Source organism: Pyxicephalus adspersus, chromosome Z, assembly GCF_032062135.1.
Source record: "Pyxicephalus adspersus chromosome Z, UCB_Pads_2.0, whole genome shotgun sequence".
NCBI lineage: Eukaryota > Metazoa > Chordata > Amphibia > Anura > Pyxicephalidae > Pyxicephalus > Pyxicephalus adspersus.
Genome location: NC_092871.1, coordinates 58637525 through 58663185, shown reverse-complemented (window position 1 = coordinate 58663185; position 25661 = coordinate 58637525). Strand labels below are relative to the sequence as shown.

At 38.3% G+C, this 25661-nt stretch overlaps 1 protein-coding gene and 1 long non-coding RNA gene across 5 annotated transcripts in view; one reads left to right on the top strand and one right to left on the bottom strand.

Annotated features, from left to right (window-relative positions):
- The window catches only part of LOC140343725 (ceramide kinase-like), a 52155-nt gene that overhangs the window by 3977 nt on the left and 22517 nt on the right, over positions 1-25661 (top strand). For 3 of the 4 annotated variants that reach the window (XM_072430589.1, XM_072430587.1, XM_072430588.1), the window contains exons 1-5: positions 3528-3814; positions 9028-9129; positions 17706-17828; positions 21303-21431; positions 22393-22456. In XM_072430589.1, coding sequence (XP_072286690.1) covers positions 3697-3814; positions 9028-9129; positions 17706-17828; positions 21303-21431; positions 22393-22456 — 536 coding nt within the window. In that variant the 5' untranslated portion in view covers positions 3528-3696. Of the gene's footprint in view, positions 1-3527; positions 3815-9027; positions 9130-17705; positions 17829-21302; positions 21432-22392; positions 22457-25661 lie in introns of those variants that run through there. The other variant, XM_072430590.1, reaches the window with a different exon arrangement.
- On the bottom strand, positions 159-983 carry LOC140343729 (uncharacterized). Its single transcript, XR_011923407.1, has 3 exons — positions 742-983; positions 597-659; positions 159-499 (listed from the first exon to the last, which is right to left on the bottom strand). It is a non-coding gene; the product is annotated as an uncharacterized lncRNA (long non-coding RNA).

Below are 25661 nucleotides of genomic sequence, written 5' to 3'. Positions count from 1 at the left end.
TAACCATATACCGATATCCTACCTTCCACCTCTACTGGCTCCTCCGGACGGCCAGGCTGGTCAATTGAACCTACAACCAAGTCTGCATAAAAAAAAATAAAATACATGTTTGCACTATATGTAAAAATAATCTATTTGTCATATTTAGACAATTATACAATTTTTCCTTATAACCATATACCGATATCTTATTTATATATTTATTTGTTCCAGCGGAGTTCTTCATCCTGTTGCACTGCGGCACTTCATCTTGTTTAGTTCAAATTTACTTACCTGCCAGTCAAGTATAAATATTTGAACACACACAAATTGTTTCAAAAAAAATAATTATAGTGTAAAAAATGTATAAAAAAAAATATTTACCTTTTTTAAAAATTTTTTTTGATTAATTTTTTGAGTGCCCGCAGCTCACTTCTCGCCTCGTGCACCGTCTTGGACACTTCTTTCCACCGGTGCTCCATGGCCTCCAGTTTCTCCAAAATTTAATTCTTTGGAGAATCTGTGTAGGAATAAAAAAGAATGTTAAGTACACATATATTGTGAAGCCGACACATGGATATGACACATTTTCGTATAAACAATATATGAATGCTTACCAACTCTTTTTGCCATCTGCCCTGACGTGCCTAGCTCAGGACTTTCTCGCTCTCCCTCTGATACTGTAATAAGAGCAAACAAAAATAAAAAGTTAAATTACACACAATTATATGCAACCTACCTCTCTAAAATTTGGGTACATACGTGGCTCAATTTCCACCACAGACTGTAATACCTCCTCTGCAGGGGAAACCAGTAAATACATGTTTGCACTATATGTAAAAATAATCTATTTGTCAAATTAAGTTAATTATACAATTTTTCCTTATAACCATATACCGATATCCTACCTTCCACCTCTACTGTCTCCTCCGGACGGCCAGGCTGGTCAATTGAACCTACAATCAAGTCTGCATAAAAAAAATAAAATACATGTTTGCACTATATGTAAAAATAATCTATTTGTCATATTTAGAAAAGTATACAATTTTTTCGTATAACCATGTACCAATATCCTACCTTCCACCGCTACCGGCTCCTCCGGACGGCCAGCCTAGTCAGGGGTCCCCAGAATGCACTCTGCATAAAAATAAAATCAAAAAATTTTTTTGAACTATATGGAAAAAATATGTTTTTTCATGTTTACAAAATTATTCATTTTCTCTTATTAAATATATACCAATATCCTACCTTCTGTCTCTACCGGCTCCTCCGGCTGCTCCTCTACCTCCCGAGCACGCCGCCCTAATGCATAAAAGCAAAAACAGAAGCAAAAATTGTCATAAATAAACAAAAAATTTTTAAAATTTCAAAACAATTTTTTAAACAAATGTAAATAAATTCAAAATAATTTTGAAAAAAATTACATACCTTTTAACAAATATTTTTGACAAAAATTAACTTGTACAAAGTGACAAAATTATTACTTACGTTTTCTGTCAATATGTCGCCTCAAAGTATGCAGCACATCCCTCTCTCTGTTCTTCAGATCAGACCACCTTTTCCGCAGTTGATCTTTGGAACGCTCCACATGATATTTGTGCCGCAATCTCCTCTGCAATTTCTCTAATATTCGATTTTTCCTGGCATTCTGGGATTTATAATGCCCCCTTCTACCATCATAGTCACTTTTCTCCAGTACCTCCACCAAAACCTCCATCTCCTCTCTGGACATAGGTGTGGCTCTCTGGGAAGACATAATTGCATCACAGACAAAGATATATAGCAGGAAGTGGGTGGGTGTTTGCAAAGTCCTGCGGGAAATCACAAGTGCAAAGTGCAAGATCCAGTGCGGTCGTTCGTATGAAAATTCGTCCGAGAATTCGATCGAGAAACGAACATTATTGAGGTGGGTGATGCTGCATATTTTTACATGTTATCCTAAATATTATGTATAGTTTTGTTACATTTTATATTTTATTGTTTTTCACAGATCATGGCCTATGATGCTTTCAATAACCCTGACTTCCTGCGTGAGTTTATTGAGGCATACAGGTCCCATCCCTGCCTGTGGAAGGTGAATTCTGCAGATTATTCAAACAGACAGATGAAACTAAAGGCGTATGATGCTATGGTGGAGCTCAGCAAGACCGTTCATCCTGCCGCTGACATTAAATATGTGAAACAAAAGATTCAAAACCTGCGTACCGTGTTCAAAAAGGAGATGAACAAAATAAAGGCTTCACAGCGGTCAGGTGCTTCAGCAGAAGATGTTTATGTGCCTAAACTTTGGTACTTTAATCTGTTGTCATTCACCGCAGATCAGGATGAAGGTCGCCCATCGGTGTGCAGCCTGGGAGAAGCGGACAAGGATGCTGGGGAAGGTACACAGAGGGATGCTGAGGAAAGCCTTGATGAGACTTCTGATCTTATCAAGACACCAGACCTGGTAAGTTTTTTTAAAAATATCTTTATTATTAAATTTCTAAAAACACAGGCACAGCTACATATAGAAAAGTATAAAACATATAGAGTTTTATTACAAACATTATTTAACAATTTTATTACAAACATTACAAACTATGTCATGCGATCCTGCCATTCAACTGCTCCAGTAGTGTTGAAGTACTCCAAGTACTTGGTTCTGTTTTCTTTAGCCAACACAGAAGCATTCTGAGGTACTGGAACCTGTAGATCCACTAGGCCAGTGAATTGGTTACTGCTTTCACCCGGTGTGGCTGTAGTTGAATCTTGCTCCATTAGAGGACCAAATGATGCACTGCAATTATTATTCACTTCCTGTGGTGCACGTCACTTCCTGTATCGTTCAAACGATCGCATCTATCGTGTGTACAATATCTTTGAACGATTGTGTCGTTATCTGTATGTACAGGATCGGTGCCATACGATCGTTCGCAGATATCATGCAGGATCATTCGTCGCTCGTTTACCAACGATAAAAATTGGAAGTGTGTACGCAGCTTAAATCTAGCATATGTACAGTGGTTACCTGAGTTTGTTCATCAATCTCTCCAGGTGGATCAATGAATGACTGAGTTGGGTGACAGCTGTAATTTCTAATAGAAAATTCTGTGAGGTGTGACTTACTTATCCTCCTCCTGTTCTCTCTCCATAGAAAAGAACTTTGATGTGTGCCCAGCACTTGTATATTCTCTCCTCACTGGAAGGGATCACCAAAGCTTGCTTCCTACAATAGAAATCTAAGATGTGTGTGCACGACTGTAGTCATGTACAGCTCCAAACAATATAACCTGCTTTTCCCACACTGCAAGATATAACACCTCTGTCTCCTTTATCACCATCACACACATCTTATACACATTCAAATAACGTAATTATCTCCTACACACTTCTGTTTGGAGTAAACAAAGAAAAGCTAAGCGTGACCAGAAAATGCATGCACATAATTGTTTGTCCTATGCTTCATTATGCTGGAGGAGGAGGAGTAGGCTGCAGGAGGCAGAACCTGTTGGGCAGCACAGGTAAGAGATGGTGAGATCAGTGACACTCTAAAGCTGGAGAAGACAGGCAACTCTATACACAGAGCTGGAATTTAGTACAGCCATCAGAGCCATGATTATAGAGACACAGGCAGAAACTAAAAAAAATATTTAAACATATGAAGAGTGTGAGTTTCATGTCCTGTCTTGAACACCTAGGGAGTAACAATATTCTGGTCTCCAGTTTATTTTAATTGAAATGGAGAGTGAAAATATGATGTGCTTGCTGCTGCTACAAGGAGATGAGGTTTCTGTTACACTTGAAGAGGATGCTCTGAACTGGGCCTACAGCAAGAAAAAATCATGGAGACAAAAAAGTGAGTACAAGGGATCTTGTCTACATTAAGCGGCTACCAACATATTTGAATTTGTAGGACTTTTTCTTTCATAAGGTTTCATGCAGTAAAATATACATGCACCTTTTGCTGTCAATAGACTGATAATTTTTTTAAAAAAGTAAGTCCATGGTAAAAAATATTGGCTCACTGACTATTAATTAATATACTGGTTACAACAGATGGTTATATAGAAGACTTTTCTGACCATTTGGAGAACTAGAAGAAACAAAAACAAAAGGAAGGAGGCTACTGCAGTGTGTTTATTGTTTGTATTTTTAAAAGACAATTGAGTGTGTTTTTGTATCTGTTGTAAATTTAAAATGTCCATGTTTATTCCCATATACACTGATTAGCATAAACATTAAAACCACCGGCCTAGTTTTGTGTAGTTCCCCCTTGTGCTTTTACTACCATAAAAACAGCTCGGACTTAGACTCCACAAGACCTCTGAGGGTCCCCTATATCTGGCATTGATAGGTTAGCAGCTGAGTCGAGCCGAGTGGAATTAGATCTCAAAAATAAAAAATTGCCTAAAGGCAGGTTCCTGATTTCAGAAGGGACAGACGATTTCTCTTCTACAACAGTAAGTAAAGTTACTAAACTTACTTCCCTGCTAACAATTTTGTAAATTCCACTCAACTGTCTTGGCTCTATCACAGGAGCCACCATCTTTACCTGGTCCTTTTCCAGGGTCAGGTCTTTGGACATCTTGATCCATTCCATTATGTGTACAGAAATTAAATAATTTCTGACTCATGGGGGTTGTAAGAGTGTACATTTTGGAAAAGATTGCAAACAAGCAGGTAATGCCCTTCCACAATTAACAACCTCCCTACTCGCAATTTTTTTCTTAAAATTCAGTTTCATTTAAAGTCACACTGCCTTCCCCTATACTGCATTGTGCCGCCATCTAAAAAAAAAGAAAACATGACTGATCAGACCAGACCACCATTTTCCATTGCTCCATGATCCAGTTCCCTGACCCTCAGTTGGCCATTAAAAGCAAATTTGGTAGGTACTTGACTGAGTCATCAAGTGGTCACAATTTGTCCCTTATGGTTGCCTATTTTTTAGTAGGTGTGTGTCCTATCTAGTACAGCTGACATAAGGTAAATTTACACTTGATCACCCTGTGCTATCACATTACAGCTCAACACCCAGAATTATAGTCAGTAGTTTTTTTTGGCTGGAGTTTCCCCTTCTTAAAGGAACATTTATTGGTTATGGGAGAAACATGGAGGCAGACCTTGTGACTTTAACTTCTGACAATTCTGTCTGCTGCGTTGCTCCCTTCGTTGCCCCCCCCCCCCCCAACCCCTAATTCTTCTATGACTCTAATGCAATTATTCTGTGTACAAATGCCAGATTTTCATCACCCCAGATGAAAATTTGTGATAATATAAAAAAATAGGTTTTTAAAAAAGGTGCAAAAAATATCTAGTATTTGTACAAACACTGTAGGGGTTCCTGCACAAAATTGAAAAATGTTATGCTCTATGTGCAGCTTTGTACAAAGGTCACACATGGCACATTGCAGTGCTTTAAACTTTATACCAGCCGGCAGCAGCTTACGTTGTATGTGAATCAATATTTATTTTGAACAGTGCTCTAACACTTAGGCTGCATACAAACGTGCAATAATTGTCGTTGGTAACAAACAGACAGATCGTTCGATAATTATTAACAAAAAAAATGCACAATGATATGTCAACAACGCCAACGAAGAGGAATCTCGCTGGAAACTAAAGACCGTCCCAGCGGATCTGATTGGGCGATAATCATTCCAATCTATTGTGAGTATGATCGATCAGTGGAATGTTCTGTGATTCACTTTCCCCTATACATGTCACTACCTTCATTGTTTGAACGATCGTATCTAATGTGTACACTATTGGTGGATTATATTTGAATTGTGCTCAATACGATCGTTCAAAAAAATCACGAATAATCGTTGATTGTTCGTTTTCAAGCGATAATTATTGCATGTGTGTACCTAGCCCTAGCATACCAGCACAAACAGCACACTCCAATGCATGACATGAGCTGTGGTACAAAAACATTTAGCAGAAGCTATTTCTCTTGTATTGAGACGCATTTATAAGGAATGCATGAGAAACACATTGTACTGTATTACCAACCCTAAAGGTTGTCTGAATATTTATATTTAGAGGATGCCTAATTGTTCACTTTCTCTGTCTCTGTCTGCAACATTCTTACAGTTTTGTACAAAATACTGAAATATAGCTTTCCTTGAACTGTTTTCTGTCTTTGGCCACCTCATAAGTATTTCTGAGAGAATGGTGTTGATTTACTAATGTGTCAGCTCTGGTTGATCATTAATCCAGGTTTGTAGATTTATTATTGAATTGACCAGTGGCATTTGGGGTGGTAATTTCACACACACCCATATGTGTAAACACTGTTTAGAAAGAAAAGCATTGTAGGAGTGATACACATCTGTAGATGGTCTGTCAAACAATTTTGAAAGTTTGTTTAATTAACAAGAAATTCACATCTGATTTAGAATACAATATGTAAAGGTATATCATCTATATAATTGTCTTTCTAACATGGGGCAACCACCTGCGATATCTTTCAGGTCCTTGGGGAACCCCTTCTATAATTACTAGATCCAGGACACTCACTACATTAGTGTGGAGGTCAATAAAAAGAATGTCTCTTTTATTGATGACCAGTGGGAAGAATGTCACCCTACAGATCTCAAATATCATTGGTTTCAGATAAGCTGACCTGAGAGTTACAAACTGCTCATTCCTTAGAGAATCCCCAACAATCCTGGTTGAGAAACACTTCTCTATATGTTTTTTTTTGGGCAGTTAATTAAATCCTTTGTCTTTGCTAGGAGAAAAATCTCGAAATAGGGACAGAAATACTATTAAAACAAAAAAAGGAAGTATATATTGGGTTGTCAAATTACTGTTTTTTTTTTTTACATATTTGAGCCAGACAGCGATCAACCAAACTGGAAAACTCTACTTACTTTGACACTGCTCAGGGACAGGCAACAGTCTGGGGAAAACCATCCGTGAATTCAAATTGCTTTCTAGGCCCCTCAGGCCAACATTAGCCAAACACTCTTGAAGACAACAGGTTGGCCCCCTTTCCCTTGACTCTAACAATCATTTTTGCCTGAATTTAAAAAACAGTACATCACACTTTTTCTTGAACTGGTTTGTAGTGTACCCAGTGGCATTGTATTGTTAAGTTTATTAGGACAAATGAGAATGCATGGCTGCCATAAGCTTATGTATTTTTGTGGCATTCTTTGGCTCCCTGCAGTGAGATTAGTCCAGCTAAACCAATCTTGCAAGTTAATTTATCGCTTTAATGATGGTGATTAGCTCCTAATATCACCATTTGACAAGATTTGCAATCCTTATATTTGACTTTCAGATAATTCTAAAGTATGAGGGCTGTTTTGAAAGTAATACAAGACGGCATAAATCTTATATTAGGGAAGATAGATTGTTCTGATTGCACTGGCTGGTGAAGTAACTGCACCTGCAATATAGCCTTTCCATGAATGAAATTCCAGCTCGGCCTTGTGCCTTTAGTCTTTGCCTGTCTTCCTCTGAATGGCTGTGTTTCCCATAAATCCAAACCAGCTATAGTAGTAGGTGTAGAACCCAGTCACGTTTTTTTTGGCTTTGTGTGCCAGGCAGGACTGCACAGTGAAGATATAAAGCAAGAATAAAAGTAATTTGCTATGCAGTTGATGCTAAGAATGAAAGTTGTATTATTTTTATTATTACACAGTATTTATATAGCGCCATCATATTACGCAGCGCTGTACAACGTCCATAGTCATGTCACTAACTGTCCCTCAAAGGAGCTCACAATCTAATGTCCCTACCATAGTCATATGTGATTAATGTAGTCTAAGGTCATTTGTTAGGGAGAAGCCAATGAACCTAACTGCATGTTTTTGGGATGTGGGAGGAAACCCACACAGACACGGGGAGAACCTGCAAACTCCATGCAGATAATGTCCTGGCTGGGGATTGAACCTGGGACCTAGCGCTGCAAAGGCCGGAGTGCTAACCCCTGAGCCACGGTGCTGCCCAAAGTTGTAAGGTTCTTTTTTGTTCAATATATGCCACTTTAGAATGCGTTAAAAACTATTTAGTACTATTTAGTACTATGTAATATTGTGGCATAGCTTTCATAAAAAAACTAGCACCTAACAGCTGTAATCTTTTCCACCTTAGCCGCCCCTCAGACCAGGGTCAGATGACCTCAGTGAATACTTTTTTAGGACTTAGTTTGTTTCCTTTATGCCTTTTAATGACATTTTTGATGGTGCCATGACACTTTCTTCCTGTCCCTGAATGACAACATTACCTCACTCTACTGTATCTGAGGAAGCCATGGCTGTCAATAAATGGTTGATCTTATTTGGACTACATTTATAATATTCTCTATTTATCTCCATTTTGTGGGGTAATTTACAGAAGATCACTTGGAAGGCATGTAGCATTTTTTTGTGTTTTCAGTTCAGTTCAAAGGAAGTGACCAGGACACACAGAATTTCTGGCAAAATCAACAGTTATTTTTTGTACTTGCTGAAAATGTTTAGGAAAAGTCAGCAATGTCTAAAATGTATTGTTTGAGAAGTGCAGACTTTTCCAGAAATCTGAAGTGGCCATAATAACTACCGTATTTTTCGGACATGCCCCTGTACCTCTGCATTCGGACCATAAGACGCACCCTGATTTTCCCCCCACTTTAGGAGGAAAAAAAGTGCGTCTTATGGTCCGAAAAATACGGTACTCACTAGAATCTTTCCAGTTTAAAAAGTAATGTACACACTTTCTAAAAACCTCTGATGATGGCAGACCCCTTGGATGCCTTAAAGGTGTTGGATTGTTTCTTTTGTCTGCAAAAAAAAAAAAAAAAAATGGACTTTATTTTTTTTATACTGACTTTTTTTTCTTTACATATCCACCCCACCTAATTAATAACAGTATGACTGTGGTTTTATTGGAAATAAATTAGGCTATTTATACAGGTAAATATTTCCTGTATGACTGGTTAACAGCATTGGTTATTTCAAAAACATTTTTATTTCAGGAGCCTCCTGATCCCTGTAATCACAATATGACTTCCTTCTGTTCATGTTTGTAAAGGTAAATTGAATGGAAACATTCTCATTCTCTTTTGTCCTTTTTTAGGTCCATGGGTATCTGTTCCTGTGAATGAAATTGTCACTGTTCAGCAAGGGGACCATAAACAACAGACAAAGGCAATTAATGCTCCCAGCACCTATTTCACAGGTAAAAATGACATTGGAATTGAGGAAGAACAGTTATTAACTGCCTTGAATCCTGTGTGTAATTAACTAAGTTTAGAAGGTGAAGGCAAATGAGTCAGCCTAATAATTAGGGGAACACTTCCCAAAATCTTCAAACAACCTATGCTGCATTCTGATTCCCATTTTGGAGTTAACATTTGTGTCTTGCTTGTCAAAAATGTAACCTGTTTGTCAACCTCTCTGGATTTGCATTTATAAACCTTCTGGTCTGTGTAATTGTAACCTTTTCATAACCAGAGCAGCTCTTTCCTGATTAGACGAAATTCAGATGAATCTTTTTACCTGGTATGCAATGTGGAGAGATTTGTGATAATTGCTGAAACTCCTTTATTAACACCTTGTACACGTGCTAGATAAATGTCATTGAAAATGAACAATTGCCAACTCATCGTTTTATAATTTGTAAAACGTGCAAGCAATAACAATTAGCAAGGATTCTAAGTTAAAATGAATGACCATCCTGTCCCATCCTTGTTTGTCTGATGATCTGTTATTAATTAGCATTTGTGCAGTCAATAAATGATCAGGCACTTAAGAACACATGTGCTTGTCTGGTGAAAGGAAGTGGCACTGGAACTTTTATACGTTCTTCTGGTGATAAAGTTTGCAGTTCATGCAATAAATTGTCTCTATCTAATAGCTTACACTACTTTTGACTGTTTCTTTTGGGTCCTTCATCATCAAATTTACCATTGCCATGGCAGCTTTTTTTCACAAATTTGAATTAACTATGTACAAGGAAAGCAACGCAGTTCTCACGCAATCAATAATGCTACAAATGAACAGTCGGACATGTGCACATTCTTTTTCCTAAAAAGAAAAAGACAATTTCCAAGACATAATTTCGGCTTCCCCTTCTATGTCCTCATCCAAGTTTCTTACCAATCACATCTGCTGTCTAAACTGTCATGTGGGATAATCTGTAAATGATTGTTACAGCATATAGGCAATTATGCAATCCAGTCATACATAGAGAACGTTTGTATATCTCCAATCAATTTTTTTTTCAAATGTTATATTTCTCTAATATCTGTATATAGCCAGGAACTATTAATCCAAAAAGGCAAAAACAAAGGTAATCTAAAAAACGACAATTTATATTCACACAACCAGTTTTTGTTTGATGTGTTTTACATCAATGGAAATCAATAAAAACCTACCAAGCAACTTGTCAACATGTATTGTAACACAAAGTTATATATAGATGTGTTTCTAGATGCACAATGAAAGTGAGGCACTTTAATGCGTTCGAATTATAGGGAAACGCATCTGGCTAAAACAGATACATGTTGCATAGTCAGTCTGTTGGGTTGAAAAAAAGACATACGTCCATCAAGTCCCAGATAAATCTAGTAATAGATTTATCTGGGACTTGATAATATCCCAGATAAAAAACATATAAAAATAGTTGATCCTGAGGAAGGCAAAAAAGAAAAAAAAAACCTGGTTCAATTTGTTCCAACAGGGGAAAAAAAATTCTCATTCCTAATCCCATGAGGCAATCAGATGTTCCCTGGATTAAAACAGTCTCTGTTAGGCTGGGTACATATGTGCAATAATTGTCGTTCGAAAGGATCTTTCACGATCCTTTCCAGTGACCAAGGACTCCACGATGCATGAACGAGTGCTGTACATACAGCACAGTTCTGCTCTATGGAGAGGGGAGTGGGAGACAAAGGAGGGGGACCCCACTGCGCGCTCTCCTTCTTTGCTTCCATTAAGATCGTTCGTCCTCCATCATCCGTGGATCCGCCAGGACAGTTTTTCTGATAATGGCCAGATTCTCATCCAATATCAGCCCTGAGCCGATTATGGGACAAGAACCATTAAATGTGTGTACGTAGCCTTATCTTTATTACCCATTTAAATTTTGTGCTTGTAGGCATCCAATTTTTTCTTAAAGCAATCTTTAGTACTAGCTGAAACAAAGTCATGTGAATGAGTCTTTTTTTCTAATCTTCGAGAAGATAGGTTTAATGGTGAATATCAGCTTTTATTAATCTGTCAAGGACAGCTGTATATCGGTGCCAAATCCAGTTTTAATTTACACCAGCAGTCGCAAACCTTTCCGACCTTACGGACCACTAAATTCATAATTTTATATCCCGCAGACCATTAACATAAATTTTTTTAATAATGATAAATACATTTGTAAAATATTCTTCCTAATGATGCCTGACAAGGTCTGTGGAGACTCTGATTCATTGATCAGCTCACAGTTAAGTGAAGTAATACTATTGTCTGTACTATTATCATTAGTTGCGTTATCTTTGGTATTACTAAAGAAAATGTGAGCAAAAGGTGAGAAAGAAAGAGGTTTGAGGCTTGTAGTGAAGTTTTCAAGGACATATAATATTTTATTGGTTAGGTATTAAATCAATTTAGTTAAATAGTACATATACATGCAGTATTGCCCTCTATCCTGTTAGCATGTCATAGGACAGGGGTTTAGCATACTATACATATTCGTAGCTAGCAAATTTTTGTTTCTGATAAACAAGTATAGATGTCCTTATGACTGTATCGTGTTGCGCACAAATCCAACATATTTCTACATTCGTTTAGAAGGAAATCTGTATTAAGAATGGTCCATTATCACTCTCAATTTACGTAACGTATCATCCTGTTACGTATCATCCTGTTACATTAGAAGCTGGAGGCTTCTAACGTAGCCGAAGGGAGCCACAACAAGGAGGCTGAAGAGCCGCATGCGGCTCCGGAGCCGCAGGTTGCAGACCCCTGTACTAAAGCAATACATCTCCGACAAGCAAGCATTCCAGTTCACCACAATATGAATGATAATACATTTTTGGTCGTGGTGTTAGAAAAAAATGTGCTACATGTACATTTTTAGGTCCTTAATAGTGTAGTTTGAGCGCATTCAAATGAATGGAAAGCCTTAACTTGAAAACCAGCCATGAGTTCCAGTCATTTATCAATGTGTCCAAAACAAATGAAAACATTTTCTATTACTATGTGTGTTTGTTCTTGGTTGAGAAATGTGAAACCTTTAAGAATCACCTAGTCAGTCATTCACATTATTACCTCTGATGTGGAAGATTTATTATAGCTGGGACCTTGATAAATCCGATAAATCTCTCCTAGCCTGAATTACCATGTAGTAGCTGCCATCTAACACGTGCTGCGTCCATCTATATTACAGGATGTACACTCCTGTTATGATCTAGCAAATTATGGAGGACATTTTGTTGTGTATTAGTCATGATCTGTCCTGTCACAAAGTATAATTCAGATTGGGATGGTGGTAGTGAAGCAGCTCTGCCTAAGGCTACAGGCTTGGTTAAAATACTCAGTGTGTTTTGGCTTAGGCTAATTATGTTTCCTTAGATCTATATTAAGAGCTAAATTAATGTTTTTATATTGTTTACATGTATCAGAAACTTCTGTAGAAATAGCTAGTAGTAGTTAGTCACAATTCAACTCAACTTGTTCTGTAATGTTGAAGATGTTTCATCACTGGCCCAAGTAGCTACTCCATTTTTTTGTGTGTCAGGAACATACCCAGAACTTCCAGGTAACTTAGTCACCCTAGGGCAACTCATTTTCAACCAAAGTGCCATGGAACCACAGGGTGACACTACAGGTTGCTAGGGGTTCCTTGAGCTTTGATAGTGTCTGCATATTTTCCAGGCCAGTGCTATTTTGCAGAGCCAGCTGCATTGCTTCAATTATCTTTTTATCTAGGTGATATGCTTACCACCATTGTAGAGACATTTTCGCCAAAGACACAGAAAAATGGCATTTAACAAGGGTTCCATGAGACCTATAATTTTTTTTTGGCTTCCTCTGTGGTAAAAAGTTTAGGAAGGCTATTTTAGAGGCAGGTGTTTAAACATGGGTAACTTAGTCTTAGCAGGTGTGTAAATTTGGTAATACAGAGGGATGCAGTGCATTGTGGTAATATACATGATGTTTTGAGTGGGCTACCAAGACACTACAATATACATAAAACTGGACATGTAAATGCATTGCAGGGTGCTTCCTAGATGTGTTGGAGTGTCATATGCATTGTGGAGTGTTGCAGAAAAACACAAAAGTTGTAATCGGGCCCTAATTCAATCATTGTTGCAGATTTTGATATATATTGTTCAACAAAATGTTTAGAGGTGGATACACTACAGAAATCCAGATCAGTGTGACTATCTACTACTAGTTGCATGAGTTAACCTGGATCATAAGCACCTCCACAACTTTTTACAATGCAATAACACACTCAGTTATTCAAATTGAATGGCACTGCAATGCAAGGCTTTGTTATGCATCTCTGTGATGTATTATGTTGTGGTGTGTTGGCATCTCAATAAATGTAAATTGACAATGCATGTTAATGCATGTGTGGTAGCCCTAATTCACAGAGAGAAGGGAGAAGGGAGAAGGGAAAAATTAAAGCAGAACCTTCAATAAAGTGTTATCCTCCCCAAACCTAAACTTACATTATAGTAATATTCTAGATAAAAGTAAAGCTTTTGAAAATAAGTTGAAAAATGTACTTAGCTTTTAATTCTTCTGGTAAGCGCAGTTGATGTCATCACTGCCTCCTGGGTAAGCTGGGGGATCGAATCTTGTAATAATACATTCTTGCAATAAGCTGTAATACATCCTTGCAAGCTCCAGGCTATCTCTGAAGATGACAGTAAGGCAGAGTGACATCACTAGCACCGTTTTGAAAAGTTAGGAGGTGGGGCGAGATAAGTATATTCTAAATATTTTTTTTTTCTTGTTTTTACAATTTTTGGGGTGACTAGCAGTAAAGGTGACTTTCCATTTTCATGCAAGGCCTGCTTTAATGTAAGCATCACATTTTTAGGGTCTAAAACTAGGAAAACATTATAAGCCTTAGCTTCCATTTTTCTTAGGATCATCCCCTGTCTGAAGCTTCATACTTGATACTACACTTGATTTGCATTTGTGATCATCTCAGTTAAAAATCTAGCGCCAGTATAGGTGTCATTTATCTGGCTATACAGCACACATTTGTTCCTCTGTCACCTGAAATGGTCACTAGCGATAACACTGGGGAAGGCATTTTTTGTTGAGTTAGATCTTACACTTGTTTTATACACATTTTTGGGTGGTGAATCCAGAAATAACCCCATTTTTGCTATCACATCCAGTTTTTATGATACAGGGTACTCTCCATTTTTTGTCATAAAAATTTTACATGCAATGAAAAAATAATGGAATAATAACTTGAATGTACTTTTTTGATGTTTTTTTTACATTTTTTTTACAGTAAAACATTTGAAAATTAATCGGCTTTTCCTACAGTGTTCAGTGTTAGGACAATCCCACCGGATGCTCCAACAATAGTCATCCATCATATGTTCATCCGATCTACCCTGATACTGTCCTTCCATGACCTTCAAATCTTGGTGGAATTGTTCATCTTGCTCATCACCAAGGTTTCCCGGAAGTTAGAAAGATGGCTATGCAGAAAATGCACCTTGATGCTCATATTGAAACCAAGCATTTTGTAGCTCTCCAAGAGTTTCTGGACAATTTCTGTGTAATTATTTGCTCATGTATTTCCAAGAAAGTACTTGATAATGGCATTGAATGATAACCAAGCATTCTTTTCGATTTCTGACATTGTCCTGATGAAATGTTCATTTTTGGTGAGCTGCCGAATCTGTGGACCCTTAAACAAACTGGCCATTATTTTTTAGCTAGGAAATGCCAAAATGAAGTACTTGAAACAGCCTCCTTCAGTTGGCAAAGCTTTAACGAACTGCTTCATCAGACCCAGTTTCATGTGCAGAGGCGGGAATATAATATTCTTTCTATCAACAAGTGGCTTATGTAGAATGTTTGGATCTCCTGGTTTTAGGGCAGATCTTGGAGGCCAATTCCTTTCCACCCAATGCCTCTCACAGCTCTGCTGTCCCACATGCACAAATAACAGGTATACTTGGTGTATCCACATTGCTGACCAAGAAAGAAGCATATCATTTTAAGGTCAACTCAGATGACCCAATTGTGTTGGTGATATTGCAATGACTCTCTTTATGTCTGCATATTCTTCACAAAGAGAAACGGAATGGCCAATTGGGACTGACCCAAATATATTGTCATTGTGAAGGAGGACACACTTTAGGCTCTGCTTTGAGCAATCGATGAATAGTCGCAATTCAGTTGAATTATAGATTGAAATTACCAATTCCTTCATTAAACCAGGTATGTTATGGCAATACACAAAAGCCACTGTCAGTTCAAAAGTACTGCATAAATGCAATTTCTATGGTTCGAAAGTATGATACCTTTGTTCTTTTTTCAAGTAAGTTTTTCTTAGGCAGTCTTGATGCTAGGAGTTCTGAAGCCTTCTTCGATAGTCCCAAATCCCATGCCAAATCACTCAACTTATGCTAATCACATACCTTACGAGACAGAGTCCTCTTCAGTTTCAAACTCTTCATCATTGATGTCACCTAGTTCATCACCATAATCATGTTCTTCAAGAGAAGGCGTATATCCAATGGTAGACTAGGATACTCTGTTACATTTTATTTTCTAGTTATATCCTGAAGTTTTCACTATACAAAAGTAACAGTTACTGAAATAATCTCCTGGCTTTCGCCAAACCATAAGTATACCAAATGGCATTTTATCACGTGTTCCCTTTGTCCACATCCTTAAACCCAGGTTACACTGTTAGCACACCTTATAAGGGGCCCAAGACTTATCTTGATCACCAAGCTTAACTTTGAAATATGCCAAATAGGCTTGCCTACAAATGTGCTGATGTTTGCCCTTTGACTGGGAATGGTGAAACTTCCACAGATATAACAAAATGAATCAGGCTTGTTTAGGCATATACGACGAGAAACAGCAGAGCCAGACATGATCTGAAAGAAAGGAAATACGTGTGTAAGTAGAAAAATACATTTTGCTTATTCACTATATTGAGCAGCGCAAAACCTCTGACCACACTGTCTTGCGTGCAAATGAATAGCCTATACAAATCCACGCTACAGTAATCGCAATAATATAAGCAGTAGAGAAAAAACCTGACATGATAGAAGAAAACTAACTGCACTTTTAGAATCAGCATACCTATTTCAGTGTAAATAAGCTTAAACATTGATATATATATATATTTCACATCTATGGTCCACAGTTGCTATTGCTATTTCACAATTGTAATTGTGAAATTGTATGTAGTTCTCTAATCTCTATGCACTGAATTTGAAAAAACTCACTCTTTTGTTCTTTTTTCTTTATCTTAGTAAAACCTTATTTCAGTAGTAAACTGCTAAAAGCTCAATTAATTCTGTTTATTTAGTTGTCATGGATTACCACAAGCTCATGCATTCTGCAAAATAGGATTTGTGACCCAAAGGAATGCCTGTAACGCTCCTTTTATGTTTTTAGTGCTGTATAAAAAAGTGAAGGGAACATCTAACTGGTTGCTTTGGTATACAGATCAGCTTTTCCCTCTGTGGTGACTTTGAGATCCAATGTGTTGAAATGGTACAGCAGTTTAAAAACATCTTGTTTTTTTAATGATTGCATGTTCGACTGGTGCAGATCCCAACCAGAAGCAGTGCTTTTACTCTGCTTTCAATTTTGCCTGCAGGTAAACATGGTTTCTTTTGTAATGCTTTTTCTTGTCTGGTCACATTTTCTGCTGTCAGTTGGATTGACCTCACCCCTGTTATTGCCTTGCTGCTTTCATACACCTAAGCTTTGATGCTGCTCTCAAGGGTGTGGATCTGCATCACACAGGATTTCACTGAATACTTGCACAGACAAGGCACAATTCACTTGGTAAATTACCTCTCACCAGTTAACTTTAATGCTGAGTATTAACATGTCAATAGAAAGAAATGACCAGTCAGGCTGTTGTTATGGCCTTTGTATGTCCTAGCTTTAGCAACCAGTATGGCTGTATCGCCTCTTGTCACTGACCCAAAACATATCCAGATTAGGGAAAACTGAAGGCACATGACCCAGGCAACTAACATTTCCAAAAACACATTACTTTTAATATAGGCTACAGGTGCATTTCTACTGCTATCTAGGGCTCTGTTAGAAAATGTACCCCCACTTCTTTTCCTGCACGCCCTGGTTTATATAGTTACATAGTACATAGTGGGTTAGGTTGAAAAAAAAAGACATAAGTCCATCAAGTTACCAGACAGAAAATCTACAACAAATACACAGACGGATATAAAAATCTGACATGGGTGCTTCCTCTACACTAATTAGGATAGCATTTTTATTTCTGTCCCTGTTGTAGTTAAAGAGTCTCCCTCACTTTCTGTCTGGTAAAAGTTTGCCAGCAAGTCAGGAAGTAGGTGTAAATATCTCTATTAGGTAGACAGGGGTTTTAATCCTTTTTCATTTTAGCACCCAAGTTTTTATGCTTGATTCAAACTTGTAAGACACTGGCTCCTAAGCTTTTTGTCGTGTTACATTCTTTTAGATGACATCCATGAAGATTCTCTATATTAAGTTACTGTGTTCTTGTGTAATTTAACAATTTTATGTAGTAAAATAACTCATTCTGTCCCCTCACAGTTTATTATGTGCTGCGCAAGTCCTGCATGCGCTGGTCTCTGCAATTGGTGACATTCACAGCTCCAGATGCACAGGTGGCTCATGAATGGGTTCAACATATTCAGGAAAAAGTACAGCAGAAAGGTATATACAACCTCCTTCATGGCAAAGAATGTTTATCAGTTTTACAAATTGTGTTCACATATTTTGTTGAAGAACCTGTTTTCAGTTATTTAACCCCCCTAACCGCTAAGCCCGTAATTTCTCGCACTAAATATTTTTGCTCTTTTGGTTAACCCCGTATTTTTTCGCCTACACTAAAATCCCCACTTACCTGGTCCCGCTGTGCTAATCCAGCGTCGGTTCCGTGTTCCAGCGTCAACCTGTGACGCTTTTGGAACAGAAATCTAGAAATCAGTGTAACGCTCAGGTGGTTAAAGGTTGGTTTTGCATTTCCTAGGCTGCATCAAAAAATTGACAGCTGGTATCTGATTGACTATTTTTAAAACACACTTTCATTTTGTCAAACTTGAATACCTGAGACTTATTGGACCTTGTAAAGAAAAAACAAGAAGAGCTTAACATGTCGGCCTAATGGTCAATGCTTACCTAGGTTAAGGGGTTTAAAGTGTACCTAAACTCAGAATTTTCACTTTACATAAAAGGGTAGACAACTCTTTTATATAAGGTAAATATCTTGTTTGTTTTCTTTTTAAATGCAACACCCTTTTTTTTTAAAAAAAAAAGGATGCAGCACCGCCCCCCTATATCTCGATCGCCTAGGTGATCGAGAATGAATGGGAGGGCAAAGCATTCTGGGATACCTACGTCATGCATCCCGGAAGGCTTTTGGGTGCTCCTTCTGCGCATGCCCGAGCATCTCGGACATGCGCAGAAGGAGCCCTTTCGTCAAAAGTGAAAACATTCGTGGGATCAGCAAGTTTTTTTTTCCCAGCTACATCACCCGATCTCGCGCCTGGTGATGTAGTAAGAAGAGGAGAAGATGGCGAGGCCCGGCACGCCGGCTCGAAGACTTCCTCTTTAGGTTTCGTTTTTGAGGGAAACTGGTAATGTAAGATAGGGTTTGGTTTAACCTCCCTAGTGGTATTCCCGAGTGTGACTCGGGGTGGCTTTTACATGCAAAAAGCGGTAATCCCGAGTCACACTCGGGGTAACTTTAAGAGACCCCCTTACCTTTTCCCTGTGCTTCACCAGCGATCGGTGTGAAGCCGTGACGCCGGTCCGTCTGGGGGCATGGCCGGGCTGGAAATTTAAAAGCAGATTACCGAGTAATCTGCTTTTAAATACCACCCGGTTCCTGGCCATGCCGCTGCTCGCATCAGGTGTTCACCCCCGGAGTTTGCTATTGTTGCTCGCATCTGCAGTGAGATGTGAAGCACAATGCAGAAGTCCTGCATTGTGATTTGCATCTCTCTGGAGATGCAGAGCAGCTCCAGCGTCTGTGTGAGGCAGACGGGAAATCCCCACTCACATTACGCGGGAGGATGAGTCATCTTCTGGGTGATGTGAGTGGTGATGTATTGGGGGTGTTTCTGGGAAGGAACTTTAAAAGCAGGTTACAATGTAATCTGCTTTTAAATGGTTTTTACAGTACAAAAACACCACACAACATGAAATAAAAATAAAAGTACATTTTTAATTTTATATTTTATTTTAAGATTACATTGTTGTCTATTATTTCATTATTTTTTAAAATTATTATTTATAATTATATATTATATTATAATTTATGATTATAATATAATAAATAAATATAATTATCATACCTGGGAGTAAATCCTAAGAATTACAGGCCCACAATATAAACAAAAATTTCTATGCAAAAAAAAATAGGATCACTTTTTGCATCAACCTTTCATCAAATTGTCAACATGTAAAAGGGTGTAAGTAACTGAAGGCTTTTGAGAAGAAAAAGGTAAGGTATAATATAATTTTATTTATATTTATTGTAATGACAAAATGAATATACTGTGATGAATTTACCATTTTTTTAAAATTTGCTAAATGCTTCAGTAGGGTTAAAAAAAAACCTGTGCTGGCAGCATTAGGCCTTGGACTGCCACTCTCACTATGTGCTGGCTAATGGGGTTGTTCTAATTACTGCAGAACTTTGCTAATAAAATGTAAAACAGATAAATAATAATAAACCTTCCCAACACCATCCAAACTGGTCCTGTGCTGTCTGATACTAAATCAATTTCATTTTTTTCTGGAGCAAAATTTAGCTTTTTCATGCTGGGGGATATTGCTGAAGTTATAGTTGTGAAAATGGCTGGTATATAAACTTGCTCATCTATTTACAGACTAATTTCTGAAACCTCTGATTAACCAAAACAATATACTTATACAGGGCAGGTACACTTCTTTTCAAGCACACAAAAGAATCTTCATGCTGCCATTCAAACACCACAGCAGGACCAGACCTGTTTGGTATGAGAAGTGTTTACTGGAAGTTTGAATGAAATGTAAAACAACCTGCAGTAAATGCCAGATAAACAGATCAAATTCTCAGGTCTGTATTTAAAATGTGGTTGCTGAAAGAAGGCAATCTTGTACTCTTGCTAGTTTCCAGGCACCTCACCCAGAGAAGTAGGTGATTCACAAGGACCTCTAAATTACCAACTGTACATGAGTCAAGCTTCATTCATTCTCAATACACACAAACCTTGGAGAAGGAACAGTACATACAATGGGTCTGATTTATTAAAGCTCTACAAGACTAGAGAAGATACACTTTCATCAGTGAAGCTGGGTGATCCAGCAAACCAGGAATGAATTTCTTCCACGTTATTTGCTATTTGCTAGCAAATGTTTTAAATTCTGTACCTGATCCAGGTTTGCTAGATCACCCCGCTTCAGTGATAAAAGTGTATCTTCTCCAGTCTTGGGGAGCTTGAATACATCAGGCCTTATGTGAGCCGTGCATTCATGCCTATGGAAATCTTTTGCAGTACTGCAAACAGCAAGTTTGGTATGCAGTGATTGGCAGCTTGATAACCACTCAGAGGCAGTTCAAAGCTCTGTTTCAGAGAAACCCTTTATTTAGGTCTATTGTCAGCCTTTCCCCAAATAGCAATATGTTTTTGATAAACTTTTCCTTTGTACGGTCAAAGCGCCTGATTCATCAATAAAATCCGCGCTCGCTGGAAGCGCGAAAGTACGCGCGGCCAGCGATCGCGGTTTACCGCAGTCCGGACTCGAGTGTACTCATACACGCGCCTCCTCACTGCCAGCCGGATTCCTGCCTTCACAATAATGAGCAATAGGGGGCGCGAATCTTTCCAATTAAGGCGATTAGATTTCAGCTGCGCGATTAAGGAGGATCTGTTAAGCTGAATAGCGCAACGGCGTACGATTTCGGATCGCGAATACGAATGCGCGAGCGATCATCCGATTCTGCTTGATGAATCAGGGGCACTGTTTCTTCACTGACTGAAAATCTTCTTTTTGCTATTTCTGCTGTGCTGCTGTGTATCTGTTTTTTTTTCTTTTTTTTCTGTAAAATCTGATACCTGAAGGTTGTTTAGAAACAGCACTATTTTTAATTGAAGTGTTGTTGGCAGTGCCATTTTGCTCTAATATGCTTTATTCATGCAGGTCCCACCAGGCCAAGAAAACTACTTGTATTTATTAACCCCTATGGAGGGTGCGGCAAAGCATCAAGAATTTACTACACCAAGATAAGCCACCTCTTTCAGCTCGCTGAGATTGAGAGTGAAGTGATTGGTAAGCTTCTTTTTGTTTGTTATTTTATTTATAAAAATTGAACAAAATTAGCTTCATAGAAATAATGGTATTAATGTATGGTCAAACAGAATAGGTTTATTATCTAGGTATTTAGGTCATGTTGGTTATTACATATACAGGTTTTGCTTCCTTCCTAGCTTTGTTAAATTAAGTTTTGATTTGCTACTTCTTGTTACAGTGTATTTGTATTTCTGCCCATCAAGTCCTGAAATGTACATAGACATTCTAGTATGCACTGTCAAGCAGATAACAAAGCTTTCCATGTCACAGTTATAGAATGTAGAAGGGATGTGTTCCTTCTCATTCCCCATCCCCAGTCTATCGACTGGACAGTAAAAGGGCAGCAGACTAATGGCGTAATTTCTCTGCTCTCTCTCCTCATTGTCAGCACACCTGATTGGCTCTTAATCTTACCCATACCTTTTCCAGTGTGATCCCTGCTGTATGATTGCTAATATCAAGTCAAATTCAAGAACAATGCATTTAATGGTTTATCAAATTAATTAGTAACTGAATATATTACAGATTGCATTACAGATATAGTATTTTAACATTAGTGTTTCCCAACCAAGGTTCTGTAAAACCTTAGGCTCCTCCAAAGGTTGCCAAGGGTTCCGTGAGCAATGAGCAATTTGTGCCTTGCAGGTCTGTTTAATTGACATCAATGATGTTTCTGGCTACCAATAAGCATGACATTCTTTCTGTGGTTATAGCAACTATAGCAGAGGTTGCCTGAGGACCTGAAAGTTTTTTCAATAGTTCCCCATGTTATAAAGTTCCAGAAAGGCTGATTTAAGCAGAGAGGTTGAATGAGTCAGATACAAGCCTCTCTAGTGGCTAATCTACAAATAGCTGTATCTAATACAATAATATAGAGGTTTATATATTCAAAATTGTGAAAATCACTGAATGTTTATTATCACCTTTTTTTTTATTTCAGAAACTATCAGGGCCAACCATGCCAGAGATTTTATAATGGCTGCTGATCTACAAAAATATGATGGGTAAATACCATTCACTTACAAGAACACATGACTCTGACACGTCAGCCTTGTGTAGTTTTAAAAAAAGTCCCATGTCCCAGTCCCATGATCCCAGCTTCTATCTTTTGGATAGTGAGAAATCCTTACTGGGATCTGCCCCTGAGTATCCACGCGGCAGGAAACATTTAACATTGATGATATTATGGAAACAGTAATTTAATGTTCATCATGAAAATTACATGGTTACATACTTTAGTATGTATACATAATGACATAAGCAATATATACAATACAATGAATATCATGTATTACAGCAAAAAGGTTAGATAATTGTCCATTCTAATCTCCAAGCACAAGATCAGTATAATACTCAAATCAATGGAATTTTTGGAAGACCAAGTCAATAGTCCATCCTTCTATTCTTTTTTATGTTAAAATGTAACCAATGTCAGTGAAATATTCCTGTACACAATCTGAGGAAGACCAAGCCAAATGGTTCACAGAAATTGTTAGGCAAGAAAACTGAAACTTTTTGTGTAGGCTTATTTGGCATTTTAATTAGGTTTATAGGACAAATAAGAAATATTTCCATGGGTATAATACTAGTTTAGATAACATTTGACACTGTGGTAAAATCTCTAAATATGTGGAGTACACATATTTTTTCTCATCCGAGAGTTTATCAAATAGCTTACATTTTAGTGGGTTCCGCATTTTCTAAAAAAACGGCAGAGGCACTACTGTGTTTGAAACCATTGATCTGTACTAATGTTCAGTTTAAATTGTTAATGTATCTGTTCACTTCAGCCAAAATGGTTTTGGCTAAAGCATGGTGGTCTAAAATCCCCAATGTGCAACAAGTTAGGAATAAAATGTCCTGGTTTCTAGTGAATGAAAAGATGAGAACGATATTGACTGCTTCGGTTCCTAAATTAAAAAAAATGGTCGCCATGGATTGAGCATTACATGAATAACGGCTGGGATGGGTCAGTGTTGACCATTTAGTTACATCATTGATTAAGTTGGTTGTAAGATATGTTCCCTTTTCAGATGTGGGATTCACAGCTAGCCTGTGCCACCCCCCGTCGTCCCTAATTCCGTGGTCTTTGTGTTGTCGATGTTATATGTAATATGATAAGAATATTTAAGTATAGATGTCATGTTTAATTGATTGGTAAAAAAAAGTATGCTATAAATAGTGTGGCCCTGTTATGGGGGGGTCATGACCCTCACAAACCAGGCTATGGCGCTAACCTGTAGATCTCAGAGAGGATCCTGGGCCTTTGCTATGTGGAAGAGTGAGGATATTATTAAAGTTGGCAGTGCCTCCACCCAGGACAGGGTCTCTGTTAGCAGAGGGGGTCCCTTCCTGGTACATTATTCATAACCTGAGGAACCACTACACCCAGCATACAACAATAACCATTGCAGCTAAATGAACACACAGGTTGGAGTATTTGTAATCTTTATATCTCAAAACAGTAATAACAATATTTACAATCTATAAACATCAATGAGTACACATAGCAAACACAGCAGAGTCCTGAGGAGAATTGTGCACAGATATACCCGGGTATGTATACAGTCTATATAACCACAAATACCTCCAGTTATGATCAGTGTCAGGATGAGTTGCAGAGGCCTCTGGAATTGATTGTAGCAAAGATGTCCTAATGAGATGATCCTGAAAACAGCACCAAGGAGATCCTCCAACCGGCAATTGAGCTGTGTATGCTGTGATCCTGGATTGCAGGGATGCAGGCAAAGTCTCTGGAGTTCAGGAACAATCTATCTGCACTACCATTTAAACCCTAGCAATCACACCAATCTACCAATGCAACCAGACTTCTGCTTCCTATGGGCCATCGGATGCCTAACCTATGCTAGCTGTAACTAGACAGAGGGTGCAGATCGTCAAAGATAACTGAAAGGGCAGAGACAATATATATTTGTGTATGTAGCTGATACACTGACAGAAGGGATTTCCTAAAGTGATCTCTGATATCACATATACCCCATTAATACAGAGGGAAAAAATAAAATACTGCACTACACACAGGCACAGCAGTCAGTGTGTTCTGGAAGGGATACAGGCACCTACCCTGGCTGAGCACATGTTATCATCTCTGCCCTGAACTTCCTGCATTTCCTTATATCCTGGTGGGGTTTCTAAGGCCACTATCAGGGGCAGGAAACACTTCAACAACTTTATTTGCAATTTACAATGTAACAACTCAGCTAGAAGATAGAAAAAGCAGTCCCCTACACACTCCCCCTGGTTAAATCTTTACGTTCCGGCAAACATACATAACATTTATAATCAACTTTAGTTCAAAGTAACTACGTCCTCCTCTACCTTCATTACAATGGCTTGCTGTGGAAGAATAATGCATTAGTAACAATATGTGCCAGGATAAGCAAAGACTGGTAGCATATTACCCAAATTAGAGACTGCCCTTACCCAAGCATGGTATAATCGGGGCTGACTGATGAACCTGGGATTACCCAAAGTATCATACGTCAGAATAGGTGGGGGATGTCTAACTCTCTCCCCCCTGCGCACCTCTCTCTGAGGTAATACCATGTTTTCAGGCACTGAACTAGGACTATTATTCATGGGAAAGGTTAGTACTGGTTGTGTCAGAGGACTGTGACTGCATTCTCTTCAGCTAAGCAGTAAGCAGACTTAAGGGTATCTTTCAGACGAGGCACATACTGATAATTGCTGTTGTAGAAACTCCTAACAAAAGGTCAATAGGGAATCGGGGTTCTCTTCCAAACATCAAAAAGTAAGGAGAAAATCCTTTACTATGTTGTACTGTTGTAAGCATGGACCATGGCTTCAACCTTACGGCTCCTGGCACGCTTATCATCAACTTGTAATGTACCCAACATGTCCAGTAATGTCCTGTTAAATCTTTCTGGAAGAGCATCACCTTCAGGGTGGTGAGGTGTGGTTCGAGCTTTTGTGAATGTTCAGCAGCTGAAGTACCTCCTTAATCAACTTGCTTTCAATGTCTCTCTCTTGATCTGAATGCACCCGATGGGGTAGGCCATAATGGATAAAATACCGTATTTTTCGGACCATTAGACGCTCCGGACTATAAGACGCACCAGGTTTTCCGCACGGGAAAACAAAAAAAAAATTCATTTGATTTCCCCTGAGATCCAGCGTGCGGCACTTGTGCCCGCCCATGAAGGCGGCGCCGATCGGCATTCATCAAAT